General features: G+C 36.0%; 1 protein-coding gene across 1 annotated transcript in view; it reads left to right on the forward strand.

The window, feature by feature from the left end:
- Nucleotides 1–22,417, forward strand: part of TENM2 (teneurin transmembrane protein 2) — a 1,355,200-nt gene that overhangs the window by 402,171 nt on the left and 930,612 nt on the right. Inside the window, exons 5-6 of the mRNA XM_043913490.1 lie at nucleotides 6,795–6,869; nucleotides 10,704–10,979. Coding sequence (XP_043769425.1) covers nucleotides 6,795–6,869; nucleotides 10,704–10,979 — 351 coding nt within the window. The remainder of the gene's footprint in view (nucleotides 1–6,794; nucleotides 6,870–10,703; nucleotides 10,980–22,417) is intronic.

A 22,417-nucleotide genomic window follows, 5' to 3' on the forward strand; every position in this document is an offset into this window, starting at 1 on the left:
AATCAGTGATCTACATTTCTGTCACAAGAAACTAGACAAGGCTAAGCAAATGAAACCCAAAATAAGTAGAGATAAATAATTAAGATGACAACAAAAATTAAAGAAATGGAAAAGAAACAGTAAATGAAAATATTAATGCCCAAAACTGGTCTTTGAAAAACTGATAAAATTGATAAAGCAATAGCTAAAATAATCAAGAAGAAAAAAAGAGAATACACAAATACTCCAAATCAGGAATGAAAGAAGGAATATTGTTATGGATCCTGTGTGTATTCAAGAACATTGTCATTAACTATGGCAAATTAGATGAAATGGACAAATTCCTTGTAAAATATAATTAATAATAAAAAAGCAGATATAATCTCAAAGCTTATTGGAGATAAAGAGTCACTACATATTAATGACAATGTTCAATCCATCAGAAAATTATAATTATTCTAATTATTCTAAACATATACCTATAACATAGCCTTTTTTTAGTTGTTCAGTCATGTCCAACTCTTGCAACCCCAGGGACTGTAGCCCTCCAGGCTCCTCTGTCCATGGGATTTTCCAGGCAAGAATACTGGAGTGGTTTGCCATTTCCTTCTCCAGGGGATCTTCCCGACCCAAGGATCAAATCCAGCTCTCGTGCACTGCAGGCAGATTCTCTACTAACTGAGCTTCCAGGGAAGCCCTATAATATGGCCTTAAATTGGCATAATGCAAATACAGATAAAGCTATGGGGAGAAACACAAATCATAGTAAGAAAATTCATCATGTAACTTTCAATTCTTGATAAGACAATTAAATAGCAATTTAGTACCATGTAGAAAAATTGAACACAGGATTAATAATTTGGTTTCACTGAAATATGTCAAATATTGCACCTAATAATTAGAGAACATGTGTTTCTCTCAAGTGGATATGAAATACTTTGAAAAATTTATCAGGTTATGGAGGAAATTTAAAAATTCTTCCCAAATTTAGTAATATAAAAATGATGCTCTTTAGCTAAATGCAGGTAAATTAGAGCTCAAAACCAGAAATATATACAAAATACCCTAATACATTTGTAAATGCAATAAATAGGTTCATTTGAAACATTAAAATATTTAGATCTAAGCCACAGTGAAGATGCTGTGAGTCAAAACCTATGAGATGCATTGAAAGTGATCCTTAGAGAGAAATATATAGCCTGAAATGTTTACAATAAAAAGGAAAAATGGCTGAATACTGATGTCATAAGAAATCAAATTTTAAACATGAAAAAGATCAACTATCTGTACTCAAAGAACAAAAGAAAAAAGGGTATTTGTGTGTGTGTGTATATATATATGTATATATGAAACCATAAAAATGAATAAACTAGAAAACATGTATAGATAGTAGATAGAACCAGGAAAGCGAAAATTTATTTATTGAAAGACAAAAGCAATTTATCATTGCTGAAACCAATCCAGTCAAAAAAAGCACAAATAAAATAATTTCAGGAATTAAAAAAAAGAAGCAGCAGCATTCTACAAACCCAGAAGAAATTTAAAGGGATTTAAAATACATGGATAAATCTGTGCCAACCCATTTGAAGACGTAGATGAAACAGGCATACTTCCCTGGAAAAGCTTATCCCTACAAAATACATCCCTATAAAAATGTATTGTTCCAGAACTTTCAAAAACAACGCAAGAAAGACAAAATGTTAATAATCCTGTAATTTTTTTTTAAAAAAGCAAGTTCCTTCATTTGTAAGCCAATGATCATCATATTATCTACATTTGCTGTGTAATTACTGAGTGGCAGGCAGTGTTGTAAGCACTTTTGACCTGCCTTATCTAACTCAGTGTTCAAAAGAATCTTATAAAGGCAGGTGCTATTTTTATGTGTATTTTATAAAGTGGAGACTCATCAGAAGTAATTAATTCTAAGAATATATGGTCCACAAGTATTTTTAAAACAGACAGTGGAATCCCATTTGAACCCGTGGCTATGTAGGTAGTAACTATTTTACAAGGCTGCTACACTAATTAACTGGAAATCTGTATATAGCAGCATCTAAGACAGTGCCTGCCACCTTCTGAAGCTCTCAGAAAGCATAAGCTAATCTTACATTCTCAAACTCAGAACAGTTAGACCATTGCAGCTTACCCACTCTGGTCCTTTGCTTGCTTTATTTTTTCTGATGAACAAAAAACTGAAGTAGCAGAGTCTCACAGGGTCAGATGACTGTATGCCTTTGTAATGCTCTTACATAGGATAACTGATTGCTATAGTTTTTAATACTGGAATTGATTTTTAATCTTGTTGGAATTTTCATCAGCAGAAAAGAGTCTCCAGCAAGCTCGGGAGCATTTCATTTATATTTATGAACTGGCAGTTGTTTAGGAGAAACTTTTGTTGTAGTCGGCTTTTGGGTTTTACAAATTGGGCTTTATTCAGATTGGAACATGAAAATGCCATATCAGAGGAGAATGCCACGTTCACTTTTGACTTTGAGGGGATAAAGCTTACAGGAAAACCTTGAATACTGGAAACTTTCCTGTTTCACTAGCCTTTGGTGTTTTTTTGGTTTGGAAAGTGTTTATTAACATTGGAATGATTCTGGTTACAAATTTGATAAGTTGTGACATGTCAGAGATTCAGATAGAGACCAAAGTGATAATTCTGCAAGTTTAGAAATATTAAAATATGAACATTTTAGGTGCTATACTCAAAATTTCGATTTGTAAAGGATATTTTTGAAATATAAATATTGGACTTACATTTTATGAATAATAATACATGTACACCTACTCTGTGGTTTTAAGCCACAGGATATTTTGTGAACAGTTTTGTCAACATTTGGGAAAATATCTGAATGTGTAAAATCAGATGAACTTTAGAAGGGCATTAAGAGAGAGTTGATGTGAAGAATTTTAGTATACACAAGTATAAAACATTAGAATTCATTAAGTAGCTCCTTCATTGGTTTTCAAAATTATTACCATTGCATGTACAAATATGTAGATTTTAAATTTGTATGAAAATAGTATTTTAGATATTGTTGGTATTTGTTTTGGACTGAATATTTTGTATCACTTATACATATTTTTAACTGTGCCAAATTTAAAGTATCAACATTAAATGTAAGTTAATAATTTGGTGATATATTTTGATGAATCAAAGCAAAATAAAAGTTATGTTTTATCTCTTATAATTTCCTATTTTGCCTGATAGCTTTCTAGTTTGCAAAAGCTTATGGCATCAGATTAAATTACTTCACTTTCTGTGATAAAGAGAACTATAGTATTATAATTTGTCTTCTTTTCTTAAATATCTGGTACAAAAATTTGGAGTCAGGATTCATCCCTGACTTTAAAATGTAGAGTCTAACATTTGCTCAAGAAAAGTGACCCATGTTTATTTATAAGAGATTCTCTTTGTCTTAGGATAAATGATCCTAGAAAAAAGGCCACTTCAAAAATGAATCACTGTTTAGAAAGAAGCAATATTTCATATTAAATAGTAAAAATAATTTATTGTGACTTTATCTTGAGAAAATAAGATTGATTATCAAGAGTATATTTTATGTTTAATACAATTTATTATTCCAGCTGCACTATAATTATTCAAAAGGATAAAGAATAATAATTTGTGTAGGGCACAATGTACATTTTATGGCAGAACTGTATGAGTGTACAATATTTCATCTTTCATTCTGAGTTGCATTTTGCAGCATGATCACAGAGGGCCATATTTTGCAAAAACAAAAATATTTTGATTCTTTAATTTTCCAAATGGCCTCTAGTTAATTTTTTATTAGTAATTATCTTTCCTCATTCACACTGAGATTTTCCTGATTCTTGGCATGATGAGTGATTTTTTTATTGTATCCTGGCTATTTGAAGTATTGTTTCAAAAATCTGGATCTTATTTAAATACTGTTTCAGTAGGCCTCCTCTGACACCAAGCCTTTGGGAACAATGGGACCCTGAGGCTTGACTGGCAGGTGGAGGTGAAAGCCCAGGTTCCTCACTTGACTCACTTTGACAAGGGGGACAATTGGGGTGGAGTGGGGAGGGATGCCTCCTTGCAGAGTTGGGGTTTGAGACTCCCCACTAGGACCCTGCATATACCAACCTGCTTGAGAGGGAGAGTGCTACTCCTTAGAGTTGCCTGTGAGTCGCCCAATGGTAGTGAAACTAGATTTGACATTTATCCTCCTCAAACACCAGCAAGGAGAGGGAAGGGTACCTCATGACCACTGTGTGCAGATGGAAGTCTAGCTTCCTTTCATCTCCTTCAGCAACCCTCTGTAGGGGAATCAGGGAAAGCTCATCACCCCTCAGTGACAATAATAATTCCAGTCACCAGTTGGTCTTTGATTCCGCCTTAGTAGTTTGTGGAGGTGGGGAAGGACCCCTCATTGGAGTAGGCTTCACTTTGGTCTGCTTCCGTTGGTATTTTCAGTTTGCAGATTTCTCTAGCACCACATCTGGGATATATGAGGCAGAAAGGAAACCCAGAGAACTCACTGCAATGTTTTCCTCCAGGTCCCAGGAGGAAATAGATCTGTCTTCTTCCAAACCTCTTTTAGACTCATTTTATGTAGTTTTTACATGTACAGTCCAGGGATTTTAGCTGTCCTTAAAGACAGGTATATAGAGAAGTGGGCAATTTCATCTTGGTCTAGAACTAGAAGTCCCTCACCTTTTCTATTTCCAGGATTTTTTTTTTTTAATTGGGGTATAGTTGCTTCACAATATTGTACAACAAAGTGAATTAACTGCAGGTGTACATATATCCTCTCCCTCTTGACCCTGCCTTCCACCCTTCCTGCCATCCCACCCATCTCGGTCACCACGGAACACTGAGCTGAGCTCCTATGCTATATAGGAGGTGCCCTCTAGCTAACTGTTTCACACATGGAGTGCATCAGTCCCAATCTCCCAGTGGCTCATTTGTACCATTTTTCTAGAGTTCACATATATGTGTTAGTTTGTTTTTCTCTTTCTGACTTCACTCTGTATGACAGACTCGAGGTCCATCCACATTTTTGCAAATGACCCAGTTTCATTCTCTTTTATGGCTGAGTGATATTCCATTGTATATGTATGTGTGTGTATACACACACACACACACACACCCCACATCTTCTTTATCCACTCCTCTGTGGATGGAGCTTTAGGTTGTTTCCATGCCCAGCTATTTTAAGTAGCACTGCAGTGAACATCGGGGTGCATATGTCTTTTTGAATTATGGTTTTCTCAGGGTATTTGCCCCGGTGGTGGAATCACTGGGTTATATGGTAGGTCTGTTTTTAGTTTTTTTAAAGAACCCCCATACTGTTCTCCATAGTGGCTGTATCAATTTACATTCCCACCAACAGCTGACATTACCATGCCAACATTCATTTATATTTTCTCTTAATAGCTTAATTCTGTTAGATCTTGGTTATTTTGTGGTCTTGATTATGATTCTAGTGTTTTTATTATCACTTTTATTGACTTCACGGAAATCTGCATCTTCACCAGTTTTATAATTTAATCTTAGATTGGTACCATTTCATTTCCCATTATCAGCAGCTAATTAATGATTGACATTAATATGGTGGTTGATATGAGAAGAGATACTGGTAATAAGTGGGTGGGGATAGGTGAGGATCATTTCACAAATGATTACTATTGACTATTTTCATGCTACAGCAACTTTTCTTCCCACGTGTGAAATTTCTTCTCTTAAACTCAGGGGACTCACATAGTAAACATTTAGGCCATTACTACAGTTAACTTTTATCTTTCTGCCCTCATAGTAGAAAATCTGTTCAAATCCTGACATTTTCAGTGCTATTTGTATTCACTGGTATTACCATGACATGGTAATTCTGACTTAGCGACATATGTGTTTTTCCTACTTAAAGGTTATTTCAAAGTGTGAGAAGTTGGTAAGAACTTTGAAAATAAAGCCAAGATCACAGTGCAGTGACATATCCTTCTTTAGGATTGTATCCCCAAGTAAAAATAGTTGGTCAAAGGATGACCCCTGAAATCTATTGCAAAATTTTTCTCTAAGAAAGCTTTGGAAAGGATCTAGGTCATATACCGAGGTTATGATTCAAAAGAAGACATGTCCACACTGTTTCATTTAAAATGGATAACCAACAAGGGCCTTCTGTATATTGCAGGGAACTCTGCTCAATGTTATATAGAATCCTGGATGGGAGGGGAGTTTGAGGGAGAATGGATGCATGTATATGTATAGCTGAGTTGCTCTGCCGTGCACCTGAAATGATCACATTGTTAATCAGCTATACTCCAATATAAAGTAAAAACTTAACTCGTAATAAAAGACGACTTAAAGCAAAAGAGACTTATCAACTGAGTTGTTTTTAAAAACTTGTGTTCCGCTATCCTGATCACCTAACAGTTTTTAGACATTGACATTCTCTCAATGCAATATTCAGACATTGATAACACCTTAAATTATAATAAAATTCCATGATATAAATACCATTTATTTTGTGTAATCATTCATTTATACAGATATTGACTCTGGTCTTGACAGTGTAATATGGGACAACACTAAACTGTGTATTGACAACAGCAAAAAAAACTGAGAGGAGTCGGAGACATCATCCACACCCACTTGCATTAGTGATATCAGGGAGGTTGGAGGCAGAGTGAGTGTGAATTTGTGTTCCATGAATACTTAAACATTGTGCCTCTTTTTTTTATCTTTCTGCAAGATAGTAAAGAAGGAATGAAATGTTGACTGCTTTCCACTAGAAATCTTAGCTTGGAGAATCACACAATGACTAGTTTCTCTCTTCTATTCAAAGCTGCCATGGAGCTTAATAAAGACATAATTATACAAGATGAATTAGAGCCAAATCAGTCTTCCATCAATGAGCAAAGTAAGTGTAAAACAATAAGTTGACATAGTATTAACATCCCCCATACTATTTACATGCTAAGCAGAGTGGTATAACATGAGGGCTTCATGCTTTAAGACAAAATACATGAAAATTGTTTGTCTAAAGAAATTCATTTGGAGGGATGTTTGGGAAACTGGGTATGATAAGAACAAATGGAAGGGGTATGATAGCTTCTCGGTGGAGTAATTCCTAGTCCCTCATGTCTGCCACTAGATGAACATGTGGGAAAGCTGTGACAAAATGAAGGGATGACCTTTCATGGCTCCCTGTCCCTTTTCTACATAGTATTTATCATTGTATAGATTGTACTTTTTTATGTGATTCTCTGATTAATGCCCCTTTCCCGATTAGACTATAAATGTCATGACTGTAGTTTTATACTGCTCACTGTTATATCCCCAGTGTCTAGCACAGCACTAGGAACAATAAATATTTGTTGAATGATTTAATAAATGATAGACCAATCTTTCCTTTCTACCATGTCCAAGACTCTCCAACATTATGTTGTTAAGCCAGCAAACTTGGGAAAGGCTTGGTCCGCAATCTGTCCCAGGGACTTAAGAGCAAGGTTTTCTCTTCTATGAGTTAGTTGAGAGCAAAAAGGTACCAAACTAGGAATTGTGGGAGACATAGCATTGAGAAAGTGTGGTCCCAGTGGAAGATGAAGCTGAGGACTTTAGAAAGGGATATTTTTGAAGAAACAGTTCTGTTTTTAGAGGAAAACTTGCCTTTCTAAAAGTGTGAGCTTAACTTTTTCTGATGAATTTGGTATAACCCTTCCATTTTCTTCACAATATTGCTTATTCAGCTTCCAGTTTGTAAGCTTGAAGTTGGAACTCTTGAAGTACACTTTCTTCTAACACTGTGGTGACTTAAAAATTTATGCAAATTTTCACTGATTGATGGAGAGCTCAAGTTTGTTTCAAGTTTAACAGAAACATATTTTCATTTGTTATCATCAAGTAAATGTTCTAACCAGAGAAAGGGCACTGCATTTATTCCACAGCCCCCCATGTTCTAGGCTTCCTGTCTATGAATTCTAGTACCCAGATTGAGGAGCACATGGGCTCCTCAGAAGTTTGAGGCTTCCTTTGCTCACATCGCTGTATGTCTTTTCGTGAGGAGGTCTCTGAAGCCTAGTTCCAGATAATAAGATGTGAAATAGACCGTCAGGAATGTTGCCTTAATACATGCACACTCCATTTCAAATGGAATCAAAATTACCACATGTGAAATAAAAATATGTATGTTTTAGTTTGGGCTCCTTTCCTTTAACGAAGGAAAAGGAAGCAATGTATCTCATGACCCTCCAGAGTAAACCTGAGCTCAGAAGACAAATGGGAGAATGTTCACATGAAATGACTTTTTCCAATGACTGAAGCATGAGAAAAACAACAATAAAGAGAGAAGTGTTATAATATCAGACGTATATGAGCCAAATTGAGTTTTATAGACTACTAAAGCTGAAATACACATTTTAGTATACAATTAGAAGATAATACCTAATTGCCAAGGATGCAATCTGGAAGAGAATACATTGAGTAGAGAATTTCAGACAGCATCATGAAACTCTGCTCAGGGAATAACCACTGAGAACTATGCTGGTTGGCAGTGAGGACACCCTTCTTCCCCACACAGGTGGTAGGAAGTGACCCCACCCTCACAGAAATGTTTGCTTGAGTTGGCTCTCCAATGAACAGTTTCAATCTCCAGAGACAATTATGTATAGTATTGGATTTGATTCCATTAACACAGCAAAAGAAGGCTGTAGAAGTCCATTGTGCAGTAAAGTAAAGCCTCAGAATAAAAATACTTGTGTCTGTGACAAATTAGCTTCATACAAAGTTGATATACACAGTTGTCTGGGGCTTCTTAAAAATAAAATCTGAGAAATAATGTCACGTATGTAGACATTCATAGTGTTCATTATGTCATGAGTTTGAACAATGAGTGACTAATGTAATCAGTAGAGAGAGAGAGAACAAGCCCATGCGTTTTGTGCTATTTAGAAGACTTCATTGATATTAATAGCATAAGAGTGAATTTCTTCATTATATATTTTTTTTTCATTGTCCATGAATAGGGACAGATTTAAATGTCAGTAAGTACAGTGCACCACGTGATTTCATCTAATATGCAGTGAGGTCTTCAAATGTCTTTTTTAAAGCTGGCTATTACAGCATACAAATAGATAGCACATTTACTGTGCAAAAATGTTGCTAGACTGGTTTTTGATTGAGACCGTTTGACATTGTAGAGAGAGCATAGACTTGGAATCTACAGATGTAGGGGTGAATCATGGATCTGCCACTTGCCCAGGTATGACCTTGGAGACAGTATTTAGCCTCCCTGTAAAGTGGTTAACACCTAAACTGCTGTGCTTTTATGAGATTTAAATGAGATAAAGCCTATTAGAGTGCCTGGCCCCATGCCCAACACATGGTAGTGTGAACGTGTTCAATAAATGCTTATTCTTTTCTGCTTCCCCTCAAACCAGGGGCCTATCCCTTCACTTCCCACATGTGTACACACTCACTGTCAGTGAGAAGACTCACGTGTGGTTTTCAGTTGTGTTAGCGAAAAGAAACTGATATCATTTAACAACAGTCTTATATCACTTATATGTGGAAACTGATTTAAAAATAATACAAATGAACTTATTTACAAATCAGAAACACAGATCTCACAGTCAAATTATGGTTACCGGAGGGGAAATATAGAGGGGAAGTGATAAATTAAGTTTATCATATAAATGAGTTTGAGTTTATCATATACACACTACTATATATATATAAAATAGATAACTACTAAGGACCTAGTGTATAGCACAAAAAACTCTGCTTAGTATCCTGTAATAATCTGTACAGGGAAAAAATCTGAAAAAGAGGTGGATATATGTATGTGTTTATATATATATGACTGATTCACTTTGCCATACAACTGAAACTAACACAAGATTGTAAATCAGCTATACTTCAATGAAAATAAATAATAAATTAAAAAAAAAATGGACTGACTCCATCCCTATGATTCTGACTTAATTAACACCTTACCTATACTCACTTGGAAAATAATACTTGGGTGTATATCTTATCACATATAAACCATACAGTGATTCTGAGAGGAATTTAAGAGATTAATACCCAGATTTTACAGAAGAGAAAACTGAGGCTCAAGTTGTTAAAAGAGTTGCCACAATGGGACTTACCCGTGGAAAGCTAGGACTGGTCCCCAGGTCTCCTGGCCACCACTCCCATTTATTGGAGGATTAAGCTTCTTTGGCATGAAGACAGACTGCTCAAGGATCAGATCCAGGTTTTGCTACAGTCTAGATGTGTGACCTTGGGTAAGTCACTTAAGTTCTCTGTTCCTCAGTTTCCCTAATGACAGAATGATTATAGTAATGTTATCATCATCGTAAAACTGTGAACTTTTTAAATATAAGAAAAAAGTTACAGAATAAAAGATACCTGGAGCAAAGGAAATGCTTGGTATATATTAGCTCCTCTTATAAATCCAGTGTTTTATCAGCTACCTGGTGCTACCTAGACAGCAGTAAATAATTAGAAATTTTTGAAATAAAATCTGAACATCCTGTCCTAGGATTAAAATTAATCTCAGTTGTTTATTTTTTTGTTGCTGTACTTCTCAAATACACCCCAATAGCCTAAATACTCTTGCCTAGCTGTATACTATGGCAAACCTGGTATATTTTTTGAATAGGAAAAACTGTCTGCTTTTTGTTAGAATAGACTTGAAATTTGAAATCATTTCCCGAATTGTAATCGGTCTCTTTGTTTGCTGTCACCCTAGGAACTAACTTCACGCTTGCGGAGCTGGGAATCTGTGAGCCCTCCCCACACCGAAGCGGCTACTGCTCCGACATGGGCATCCTTCACCAGGGCTACTCCCTGAGCACAGGGTCTGACGCCGACTCCGACACAGAGGGAGGGATGTCTCCAGAACATGCCATCAGGTTGTGGGGGAGAGGGATAAAATCCAGGCGCAGTTCCGGCCTGTCCAGTCGTGAAAACTCGGCCCTTACCTTGACTGATTCTGACAACGAAAATAAGTCAGATGATGAGAACGGTAGGCCTGCTTCTTAAATATTTTTTTGAGTATTTTGGGGACTTACCATGTGGGGCTGGGGATTTTTTTTTTTTTTAATAAAGAGGCATATAAACCATTCATTTTCTTTTAAATCGACCTTGTCTACCCACAGTGAGCTGAGGGAAAATAAACCAGCAAACCTCGAACACACAAGAAATGAGGAGAGAATTTTAAAATCTCATTTTGATGATAACACACTATTCAGACATCGTCAGTTGGTCTTATTAGCAAGTAAATTACATTGCAAAAGAGGCAACTTGATAAACTATGACCTATACCTAGAAAATGTCCTCTCTCCACAAGTTTCTAGGTCTTTGTATTGATTTCCCCTTCCCAGTAAATGGCAACCTGGGTTATTTTTTTTCATGAAGATCTCTTAAGAATCCTACCTTATCTTAGACTTTCATTTCCAGGCAGCAATGCCTCATATCCGTATTGAAGATCAAACTTGGAACAGATGCTCTGGAGTTTAATAATGACAAATAGGAAGAGACTTGTCTTCAAAAAAGTATTCTCTTCTATGTTTACTTTTCTCCTTGGTACCTATGTAGGTTAATGGCTTCCCACACCTTCTATCACAAATCACTATTGCTTATCCATCCAGCTTTATAGATGGGTTTTAATGAAACTTTGAAAATTAAATGCTTCCGATCATTAAGCAGTAAATATAGGAAAGCCCAAGCAAGTCATTAAAGAGATAAGGTGCTTATTTGTGGCTTTCTTAGCAACTCAGAACCTTGTTGAGCCCAAAACATATTTTAAAAGATAAATTGCATTAGGTACGGTGGATTTATGGAGAAAACATCAAATGCTATGTGGTTTGTTATGAATAGATTGTGTGTTTGCTAAAAGAATTACCATTAAAATGTTTACAAATAGATCAGTTAAGGTTTCTATAAAACATTGTAAACATCTACTAGAGCATCTCTAAGTATTTTCTTGCATTTAAAAAAAAAAAAAAGAAATTTGCAGGCAGACAGCTTGTTGTAAATGCAAAAGCATAGCTAAATATCATTTAATCTCCAAACCATGTTGAAAATATTAATACATCATATTCTGGGTAAGTTGTGTATATTCAAAAAGATGTCACCATATTGCATTTAAATTTATGTTTAATTCTGAAATAGTTTATTCTCTAGTGGGGACAGGGGAATGTGTCTTATTATGCCTCAGTTCATGTAGCTAATCAAGGTGTACTCTTAAGGAAAAATCTGCACTTGACTCCTTTTGAATTTTAACAAAATTCTGACACTTGGCACATTCAACACTCTAAAGGTGCTTATTTGATAGGAAATTACTTTTAGAAGTTTTCATAAAGGCATACATTGAATCCATTTACTGATGTACTATTTCAACTTCGGTGTGTGTCAGACATTATTTAAATGGAGGCAGTTTGATTGCCTAATAAATAAAATCAGTTGTAATCCTAGAACTTACAGCACATCTTAAACAACGTATTTTAGAAAATGTTCTGTGGTTGGAATTCTCACTGGTCTCGCGGGATCTATAAAGAATTACCTATACATATTTCTAGAATTTACACTCTCTTTTTAAGCTATATACATCTTAAAAACAGCTAATGAGGGGAGGTTTCTAGTGAAGCAAAGGAAGCAAAAATACTCGCCTTGAATTTACCTACAACTGTTAGGGAGGAGTGAATTTTACAAGTCAAGATGTATTTGGTAGACCAATAGCAGTTGCTTTTTTCCAATATAATTTGAAACACTGTATTCAAACAGTTTTCACCTGGGGCAACTCTGTATAAATCCCTGAGTCCTGATAAGAAATATCCCTTAAATATAGTGTGATGATTTTTCTCAGTAATACTAGTTCTAATATAGTCAGAATTTCATAAAGAACTTAGATAATGCACTTAGAACCAGGAAGCAATTCTTTTGTTCCTGCATTCGGCAGAGCATGCAAGTGGTTCAGAAGTCAGAGTTCAAATTTAGGTAATAGATGGTTATTTCAAAACATACAGATAGAATGTGTTCCTTTTCTCTTCTTTAATTTTTTTTCAGTATTTTACATATTCCAATGATGTACATAATTCAGGCTCTGTTCCTCTTGGAGACTAGAAGTAAAAATAAGAAATTGTCCACATTACATCATAAATTCCTTAACCAAATAAAAAGTGAGGTGTGAGCTACTCTGCAGACTGAGGTGTTAACTTCTTGCTCTTTCTTTTTGACAAATTCTTTTTAGCTCGCAAAAAAAAAAAAAAACAAAAATCAATGCGTTTTCACCTGACTGATTTTATGAAGTTTGGGAATGTATTATCATATAGATTGACAGTTGCCCCACTGGTTCCATGCCACAGCATGGACACTTACAAAGCCATCATTAATTTCTCACACTCGTGCCCTGCCATGGCTTCCTCCATAATAAACACTCTGTCCTTCAGAACCAAATCAATAACCTTTTAGGTATGTCTCTCTTGAAGAGGAAGTAATGGGAATCTACACTTTGACAAAGAAGGTCTCCAATCTCATTTTATATTTAAGGGTATGTGGACACAGAATGAATCTCTTCTTTGGACCCCATGTATTTTTATTTCATTTTTATGGTGCTATCTTGGGATACAGAGATATTCACAGTTCTTATTTAAAATCTCCCTTAAAAAAAACTCCAATTGTGGTTTTTGCTATGAGTAGGTAGCAAGTCAAGACAGGTCTCAAAAATCAACTTGACTTTCTATAACATAAAACATGGATTCTACCTTCAAACTCATGTAATAAAAATCGCTGACTGCTAACAGTCCTTTGTACCTGCTGCTGTGGCAAAAATGACCTACTAGGAACTAGGAACTTGAAAGTCCCATCACACTGATCACACAGATAAATTTGTGCTTCTTGTTTTTCTTTTTCCCAGTGTAGATTCTTCAAGGTTATCACCACTCACAGCTCTGCATCTTACACATACTCCATGGCCACCAAATTAATATTGTACTGTTGGATTGCTTTAAATAGATAAAACGCTAATGTTCAGGTTATTTTATCAGATTCTTTAACTCTATCTTTAAGCTAACAAGGGCTTAGCTAGAAACGGCAGTGTGAGTTGCAAACAGCAAGGCCAAATTTTTGCAGCTGTGAAATTTGACTGCATCTATAGAAAGGGCTTTCCCAGTAACTCTAAATTAGAATCATTCCTTTTTTGGGGTAATAAATGTCCCACTTAAAATATGTCCTCTCCAAGGCCCTTTTTATCACCTGAGTTATGGAGAAAATGGGGCAGTCACTAATACACAAGAATAACTAATTGCCTTCTTAAAAATGCGAAATAGCACACACTGTAAAAAACCTGGTCTACGTACCCTTGACTCCCTTAGGCAGTTTCTTCACCTTGGGGACTTAAAAATATCCTTGAGTTTTTTTTTTTTTTAAGCATAATTCTAGTTTCAGTTATTTTATTGGAAATCCAGAAAGGGGGGGAAAAAAGGAAAAGACAAAGAAAATAACCTTGGCTCTGGAATAGGAAGCCAGAAATTATAGAAAACAATTCTGACCTTGGATGAAGCTTTAGCAAAAATATCCTTCCTTTGCCCTGTTTGTTTCCACCCAAAGTAAATAAGGACAATGTTCATTTACATCTGTTGTCAATTGGGAAATTTATAATTCTCCTAATGTACTTTGAGGTTGAAAATATAAATGTTGGGTTAATTCCATTACATTTCACCAAATGCATTTACAAAGCAAGCTGGCTCTTGGCACATAATGGATTTGTGTAAAGTGTGTTTGTGGAATCCAGATGCTATTAGATTGCTAGTCCTCTTGGAAGAGGTCTCTAGTGTTTCTCTTTCTGCTGGAGAACTTGAGCACACCCCGGTATTTGCTACAGGTTAATAGAGCCACGGGGTGTGAACTCGGATGGGATGAAGGAGTTCCCTGGTCCCAGCAACACTGTCTATAAATTGGTACCTCAAACTAATGCACTGCATTCACTTGTCATAGGAGGTGGGTTTCTTAAGCCTTCCTTCTTTCCTCGGTAAATTTTACATTAGAGTGCCCTGTAATTAAACACACCTAAGACCCGCCAGTAGGTTTCTGCCCCGCTTTATTCCTCTTACATATTCTTAAATTTATTTTGTGTTTTATGATCCACTCTCCCTGTCTTCACCCCCAGCCCACATGTAAAAATTACAGAGAATGCCTGGAACATATATAAAGTTTTACTATAAGCACCAGACAACAATAGCCAAGAGCTCATTATTTTGCTCTTCACGAAAGGAAAAATGTTTTGCGTAAGAATAGTTAAAGAAGTAACTATAAAAATCATAGGGTAATGATTTGTACTTTTGAGGCTGATATGTAGGTGACTTAACTTCCATGGTAGCTAAAGAAAATATTGCCTCAATCCTTCAAAAATAAAACTAAAACCACACTTTAATCCCTTTTGGATGACCATTATTTCAAATTGTGTTTCTAAGCTTTATCTATTTTTATCCTTGCAAATGTGAAAGAGTAACATTTATAAAGAAGAATATGAAATGAGTTATCATGGATAGAAAAAAAAGTGAAGGACTTGAGAACCAAATGTCACAGTTTCTTAGTCTTTTCTCTTCCTAAATGCAAGGATGATTTGATTTTAATACCCCTGGCCCAATTCACTGCAAGTCCACATACTAGAGGCCATAGGGGCACCTTATCTTACAATAAGTTATTCAGGGAAGTCCTAAATAAATGGTTATCACAATGTTAAAATACAACTGATAATAATACAGACTCAGAGGCAAAATTTAGGAATATCACATCGTCACATGGCATAATAGAGAACCAAGAAGCAAAAGGATCAGTGTTTTGCAAATATATCTCTATGGGACTTCAGACATTCAAGTTTTTGGCAAATTAAGCAATGCTTGCATAACTAACGTATTACCGGGTACTTGAAGAAGTATAAGAGTATGTGCCTGATTCCCAGGACTGCATGTTCCAGATTATAAACTTTAGTGGCATGGGTTTTTCTTATTTATACATTTCTTTCCTTTTGTGGTTTCTTTCATGTTTGTTAATGCTCCCAGGGGCTATCGAGCAATGGCTCCATTCAATAAATACAATAAATAAAATGAAGCATTAAGCCTTACTTTTGGCAAGGGCAGCGTTATTATTACACGTGTAATCTCCAGGCCTTCGGGGAGACATTGGGCTTGGTGGATAATCATTTGCTTTTAAGCTGCTGAGTTTCTGATGTCTGTAGTTTTGCTTCAGTTAAGAGCAAAGGCAGTCACCCAGTGAGCGACACCATATTCTGGTCAGTTCCCAATTAGGAGCCTCTTAATTCAGAAGAAAACTCTTTTTCATTTATTGTTTGGTAATTTTTTGGTTAAGTTGTTGTTTGTCAAGGATTAGCTTAACTTTACAAGTTGGGGGAGAGATGTAACCAAATACTAAGGGCATAAATGAAATGAGTGAAAACTATGGAAGTTAATAGCATATATTTTCTACGTGCAACTGAATCAGGGTGAATTGCTCCTACCCTAAAATCACACCAAAAAGTATTTGAGAAGTGCGTATGAAAAGTAATGAGATATTAGAGTTACCCATTCTGAAACCAGGACTTGTGAGTGGAAGGGGAAATTTTCAAGTGATAGATTTGTATTAATAAATAAAACAAAATGCAGATATGTACTTATTATGTCTATATGATTATATACAAACATAAAAATGTTACTGATAACATTTTTTGGTTACTAGCTGAAGGAACTGCCTAGAAAATTGTCTTTTCAGGGTTTCCCTAAACTCAACTTCAGGAATTGTAAAGGAATAGAGTGAGTGAGTCATAGAATAGTCATCAATAGCAGAGGGGATGAACTGTATAGTCTATGATCCAGATCCTGCCGGTTAGTTATTTCATTTGGTCAGTGCAGTGTTTAAACATTTTATGTTACCAATCAACCGTGTAAGAAAGGGAGATTTCATATTAGAAAATTTTATTTTTGGCTTCTCTTCAATGTACAAGACCCAATAACATTTATCCGGGTTTCCCTTTGGACAAACAGGCATAGAAGCAGTAACCAAAGCAGTTCTTGTTAAACCCATGTCTTCTAACACCTGGGCTCCCTCCAGGCAACTCCTTAAATCAGTTAAGGTCTGATTTAGCCTTTGTAGGCACTCGAGTGACGAACTTTGACCTTGTGTTACAAACTGTAGGGAGATCAGAGTTCATAAAAATGTAGACTGGAAGCTAGAAACCGGCCATTGTCACTTAATGTAACGTGTTTAGCATAGAAATGTCAGCTGCTTTTTGTAAGTTTGTCTCATCTGTAGGATAGGTTTCATTTTGCTTTATCAAATTTCTAAAACAGTATACAGGGGTTCCAATAAAATGAAATCAAGTGAAAATCAATTTGGTGTGGAAATTAATAAAGTAACTGTTGTGTGGACTGGGGGATGTTAATGTGAGTAATATACAATTCGTTTCTTCTGAAGTAAATGCCCTGAAGTACTGAACAATTAAAGCCAGAATCTTTCCTTTTTTTTTTTTTTTTTTTTCAGAATCTTTCCTTTTAACACATATATTTTGGTTACTTTAATATAGGAGTGTCTAGATGGACTTTCTGGAAATAAATAAAGGGAGAATCTACTTTAAAAACTGTAGCTACTTCAGCTGATTAAGGAAAACTCTGAGGCTTTTCAGGCAGAAGCCATTCAAAGAGGAGGAAAATGACTTTGTGGTATGTTCAGTTTTGATCAAGCAAGTAGGTCATGGAGTCTGTTACAATCAAGTGAAAAATAATAAAGGCTCAAAAAGGAAAATTCAGTGGTACGCGAGGACCTCCAGCTCCCCAAGAGAGAAAGACTGGGAGCAATATTGGGTGATGCTGAGTTGGGAAAAAGTGACTCAGAAATGATGCTCCATAAACTTAGACATGGTCGTCTACAAGTGGGTAAGCAGGACACCCAAGTATTACTCGGGGACAACACTTAGTCACAGCACAATATACTCCCAGTTCTCTTTGTATCCTGAGGATATGTGTGAAAGAGAAAGAGTAATTGAAATACAAGCATGTTTACAATTGGAATGGACTGAAATATTTGAGTTGACTGGAGTCTCCATTCCTGGAGGTTTATACTGGCATTAGGAGGTAGAAAAGATCAATACTAAAGCAATACCATTTCTGCTTGTGTTAAACATAAGAAAGTGGGGCATGGATGTACATGGAGAGAGTGGAGTACAAGAAGAAATAGTTTGTAAGTTTCCAATAAAGAAGAGAATATTCAGAAAGTATTTATTTATAGTGTAGTTTATGCAGGAAATACACTGTCATACATTCACTGATCCAATAGGATCCTTGAAATATATTTTTTATAAAAATTGGAAGGTAATGCATGTTACTTAAAAATGCATATTTTCATACACATGAAGTATATAATGCTGATAAAACTATGTTCTGTTTTATTCAATGTCAACAAAAAGTAAGCTAAGCGATTCCAGATGAGGAAACACTTCAACTTGTGGGGGAGGGGTTCAGTTAAGTGGCTCAGTTGTGTCCGACCCTTTGTGACCCCATGGACTGCAGCACACCAGGCTTCCCTGTCCATCACCAACCCCCAGAGCTTACTCAAACTCATGTCCATCAAGTCAGTGATGCCATCCAACCATCTCATCCTCTGTCGTCCCCTTCTCCTCCTACCTTTAATCTTTCCCAGCATCAGGGTCTTTTCAAATGAGTCAGTTCTTCACATTAGGTAGCCAGAGTATTGGAGTTTCAGCTTCAGCATCAGTCCTTCCAATGAATATTCAGGACAGGACTGATTTCCTTTAGGATAGACTGTGTGGATCTCCTTGCAGTCCAAGGGACTCTCAAGAGTCTTCTCCAACACCACAGTTCAAAAGCATCAAATCTTCAGTGCTCAGATTTCTTTAGAGTCGAACTCTCACATCCACACATGACTACTGGAAAAACCATAGCTCTGTCTAGACGGACCTTTGTTGACAAAATAATGTCTCTGCTGTTTAATATGCTGTCTAGGTTGGTCATAGCTTTTCTTCCAAGGAGCAAATTTTTCTTTTAATTTCAGGGCTGCAGTCACCATCTGCAGTGATTTTGGGGCCCAAGAAAAAAAAAAGTCTGTCACTTTCTTTTGTTTCCCCATCCATTTGCCATGAAGTGATGGGACCAGATGCCATGATCTTAGTTGTCTGAATGTTGTGTTTTAAGCCAACTTTTTCACTCTCCTCTTTCACTCTCATCAAGAGGCTCTTTAGATTTTCTTTGCTTTCTGCTATAAGGGCAGTATCATCCGCATATCTGAGGTTATTGATATTTCTCCTGGCAATCTTGATTCCAGCTTGTGCTTCATCCAGCCTGGCATTCTGCATGATGTACTCTGCATAGAAGTTAAATAAACAAGGTGACAGTATACAGTCTTGACGTACTCCTTTCCTAATTTGGAACCAGTCTGTTTTTCCATGTCCAGTTCTAGCTGTTGCTTCTTGACCTGCATACAGATTTCTCTGGAGGCAGGTCAAGTGGGTGGTGTTCCCATCTCTTTCAGAATTTTCCATGGTTTGTTGTGGTCCACACAGTCAAAGGCTTCAGCGTAGTCAATATAGCAGAAGTAGATGTTTTTCTGAAACTCTCTTGCTTTTTCGATGATCCGATGGGCGTTGGGGGAGAGGGGTCCTTATTTTATTTCTGAAAAAAACTAAGGAGTCTCTGCTGGATGCTCAGCATTATACGTATCTCTTTATATGTCTGTGTTCTGTGTACACTGAAGGGAGTTCAGTGGGGAAGAGGGATGCTATTGAGAGAAATAGGAAGGAAACATAAGGAATAGAAATTGATCAAATTCCAGGGAGTTGGTATCATAAGATCATTTATGAAAATGCCAGGGTGAGTCCTGTAGATATTTTCTAGTGTATCGTTTTAGGAAAAAGAGAAGACAGAGAGTTATGGGCCGATCTTTGTTTTTATTTGAACTCTGTTGGTCATCTTTAAGGCCTCAAGCCACTGTTCCAAGAATACAGTTTTTTCTGTGTAAATTGGAATGCATGTTACTGGGTCCACATTCACTCAGTTCCCACATAAGAACTCCTGCCTCTTGGTGGCCTTGAACCAGTTTGAGTTGTCAGAGAAATATATGATTTGGTGGGGAGCTTGATTTATTTGCAGCATAAGATATATTCTTCTGTGTTTCTCCTCCCTTCCCACAACTGACCTCTTCCCCAAGACTTCAGCCCCCCCAACCCTGCATCTAGAAATGATTACCCCATCAGTGAACTAATTTGTTGATTCTTTTGCTCAACCTTTTTGTTAAAATTAGTAGAACCACATTTCTAAAATGTGATTTGAACATCAGTCTGATTCACTGGGTTGCAAAAACAAAATTGCAGCTTTAATTTAAATGTACTTTCTATCCTTTAAAACTTGTATTTTTTAGTATATTTTATAGTGCATGTGATATATTAGTATATTTACACATGCCCACACACATATATGATATGTTACATAAATGCAGAAATGTATACATTAGAAGTGTATCCAGAACTTTTATGTTGATACATGTACACAACAGTGTGTTAAATCACTGTTGTTTTAGGTGTTCTGTTTCCCAGGAGATGAAGTCTAAGCAACAGTCTCTCCTGGGGATACTTGGATAATCTGTTATCTTCTGGCAGCCCAATAGATTGTCTTTCTTGTCATTCAGAACTGTCCGTACCAATCCTGCTTTACTCTTTTTTGATACAATTCCTATTTTCTTCTCTCAGTCCTTGTGTCAACTTTCAGTCCTTTTATGGATAGATAACACTATTTACTTTGCTGTTCATTGACGAAAGCGAGCATCACTGTACGTTTATAGAGAAATCCCTGTTTCTTCTCAACAGAGAAATGATAATGTAAACATTGTATGCTGATGGTCAGGTGCAGTAGGCGCAGCTTCAAGGAGATTGTTTCATTAATAATTAGGTAGTAAATGAGGATTAGAGCTTACATAAGTGGGAATAAGATGACGGATATTCCAACGAAAAGCAATGTGTGTTGTGTTTGGGGACAAGAGATGGTGCAAGGATGATGATGTTTTTTCAGGAATGTTATCTTCCTCAAAATGCCAACTAAAGCCAGACTAATGGGAACATAATGATTTTAATGGACAGCAGTAGATACCTAAAAGTAGAGGTGTAGGAACCAAATGACCAAGAGCTTTGAGTTGTGTTCTGACTAAGAAGAATTAGAGAACAATTAAAAGTTTATTTGAGTAGGAAATGTAATGTTTTAAGAAACATCTGATTAAAGCACACACACACATATGCACACAAGTGTTTGGACAGGAAGGTAATAAAATTAGAAGTAGTGATATTAGAGAGAGGAGCTGTAATCTAGGTAGGAGGACCCAAGAAATCTCTAGACCACAGAGAATCCTGCTTCTTGACATTTCAACAGGAAGAATTAAGTTGTCATTAGCATATGAACACTGAATATTTATAGTTAAAATATTAAAATTTGAGAAGCGTCTAATTTGAATCTCATAGAGAACACTGGATGTCCAGCCAGACCCAGTGTTTATTATTTTTTAATCACATGATTAAATAGTAAAATAGCATCAAATATAGCTACATATAAGTCATGATATTATTTTTATAGGAACAGTTAGTGTGCTGTAGGTGAACATTAGAACTATTCCCTGTTGATTATTAGTTTCTTGAAGATTATTTCTGCTTCTATATTGAATATATTTTATATTTCTTGTTGCTCTTCTGGAGTCATATTTTCATGTAATTTGTTAAACTTCTTCTGTAACTGTGTTGTTTCACTTTTCATCCCTAATCTTTTATATTTTTATCTTCAATTTTTTAAAAGCTCAGGCTATAAAGAGATACACTTACTTTTTCTTTCAAGCTTTCTATTGTCCTTATAATTTTCTCTAGATTATTTCTTTTTCATACAGTTAATTTCATAATTCTCTCATCTTAATATTTGGAATTTATTTTGTTCTTCTAGCATTTTAAGATGGGTATTGTTATTAGAAAGAACATTTTTTTGGTAAGAGTAAATATGTTTATATAGGATTTGATACACAGTGTTGTCCTCTTCATTGCTTTCTAAAGAGTCTCAGCTACCTGGACTCTCAAAATAAAATGGACTCCTAATGCTACCATTTTTTCTTTAGTACTAGTAAATGCTTTAAAAAACAAACAAACAAAAATGCTGATTTTTGGTTAATTCTTCATAGTGTCCAAGGTAAAATATACTATATATATATAATATTAAAATATATTAACTCATAATTTATGTATATAAATATCAGTTCAGTTCAGTCACTTGGTTGTGTCCAGCTCTTTGCGACCCCATGAACTGCAGCACACCTGGCTTCCCCATCCATCACCAACTCCCAGAGCTTACTCAAACTCATGTCCGTCAAGTTGGTGATGCCATCCAACCATCTCATCCTCTGTTGTCCGTCCCCTTCTCCTCCCGC

This window comes from Cervus elaphus, chromosome 9 (assembly GCF_910594005.1).
Source record: "Cervus elaphus chromosome 9, mCerEla1.1, whole genome shotgun sequence".
Lineage (NCBI taxonomy): Eukaryota > Metazoa > Chordata > Mammalia > Artiodactyla > Cervidae > Cervus > Cervus elaphus.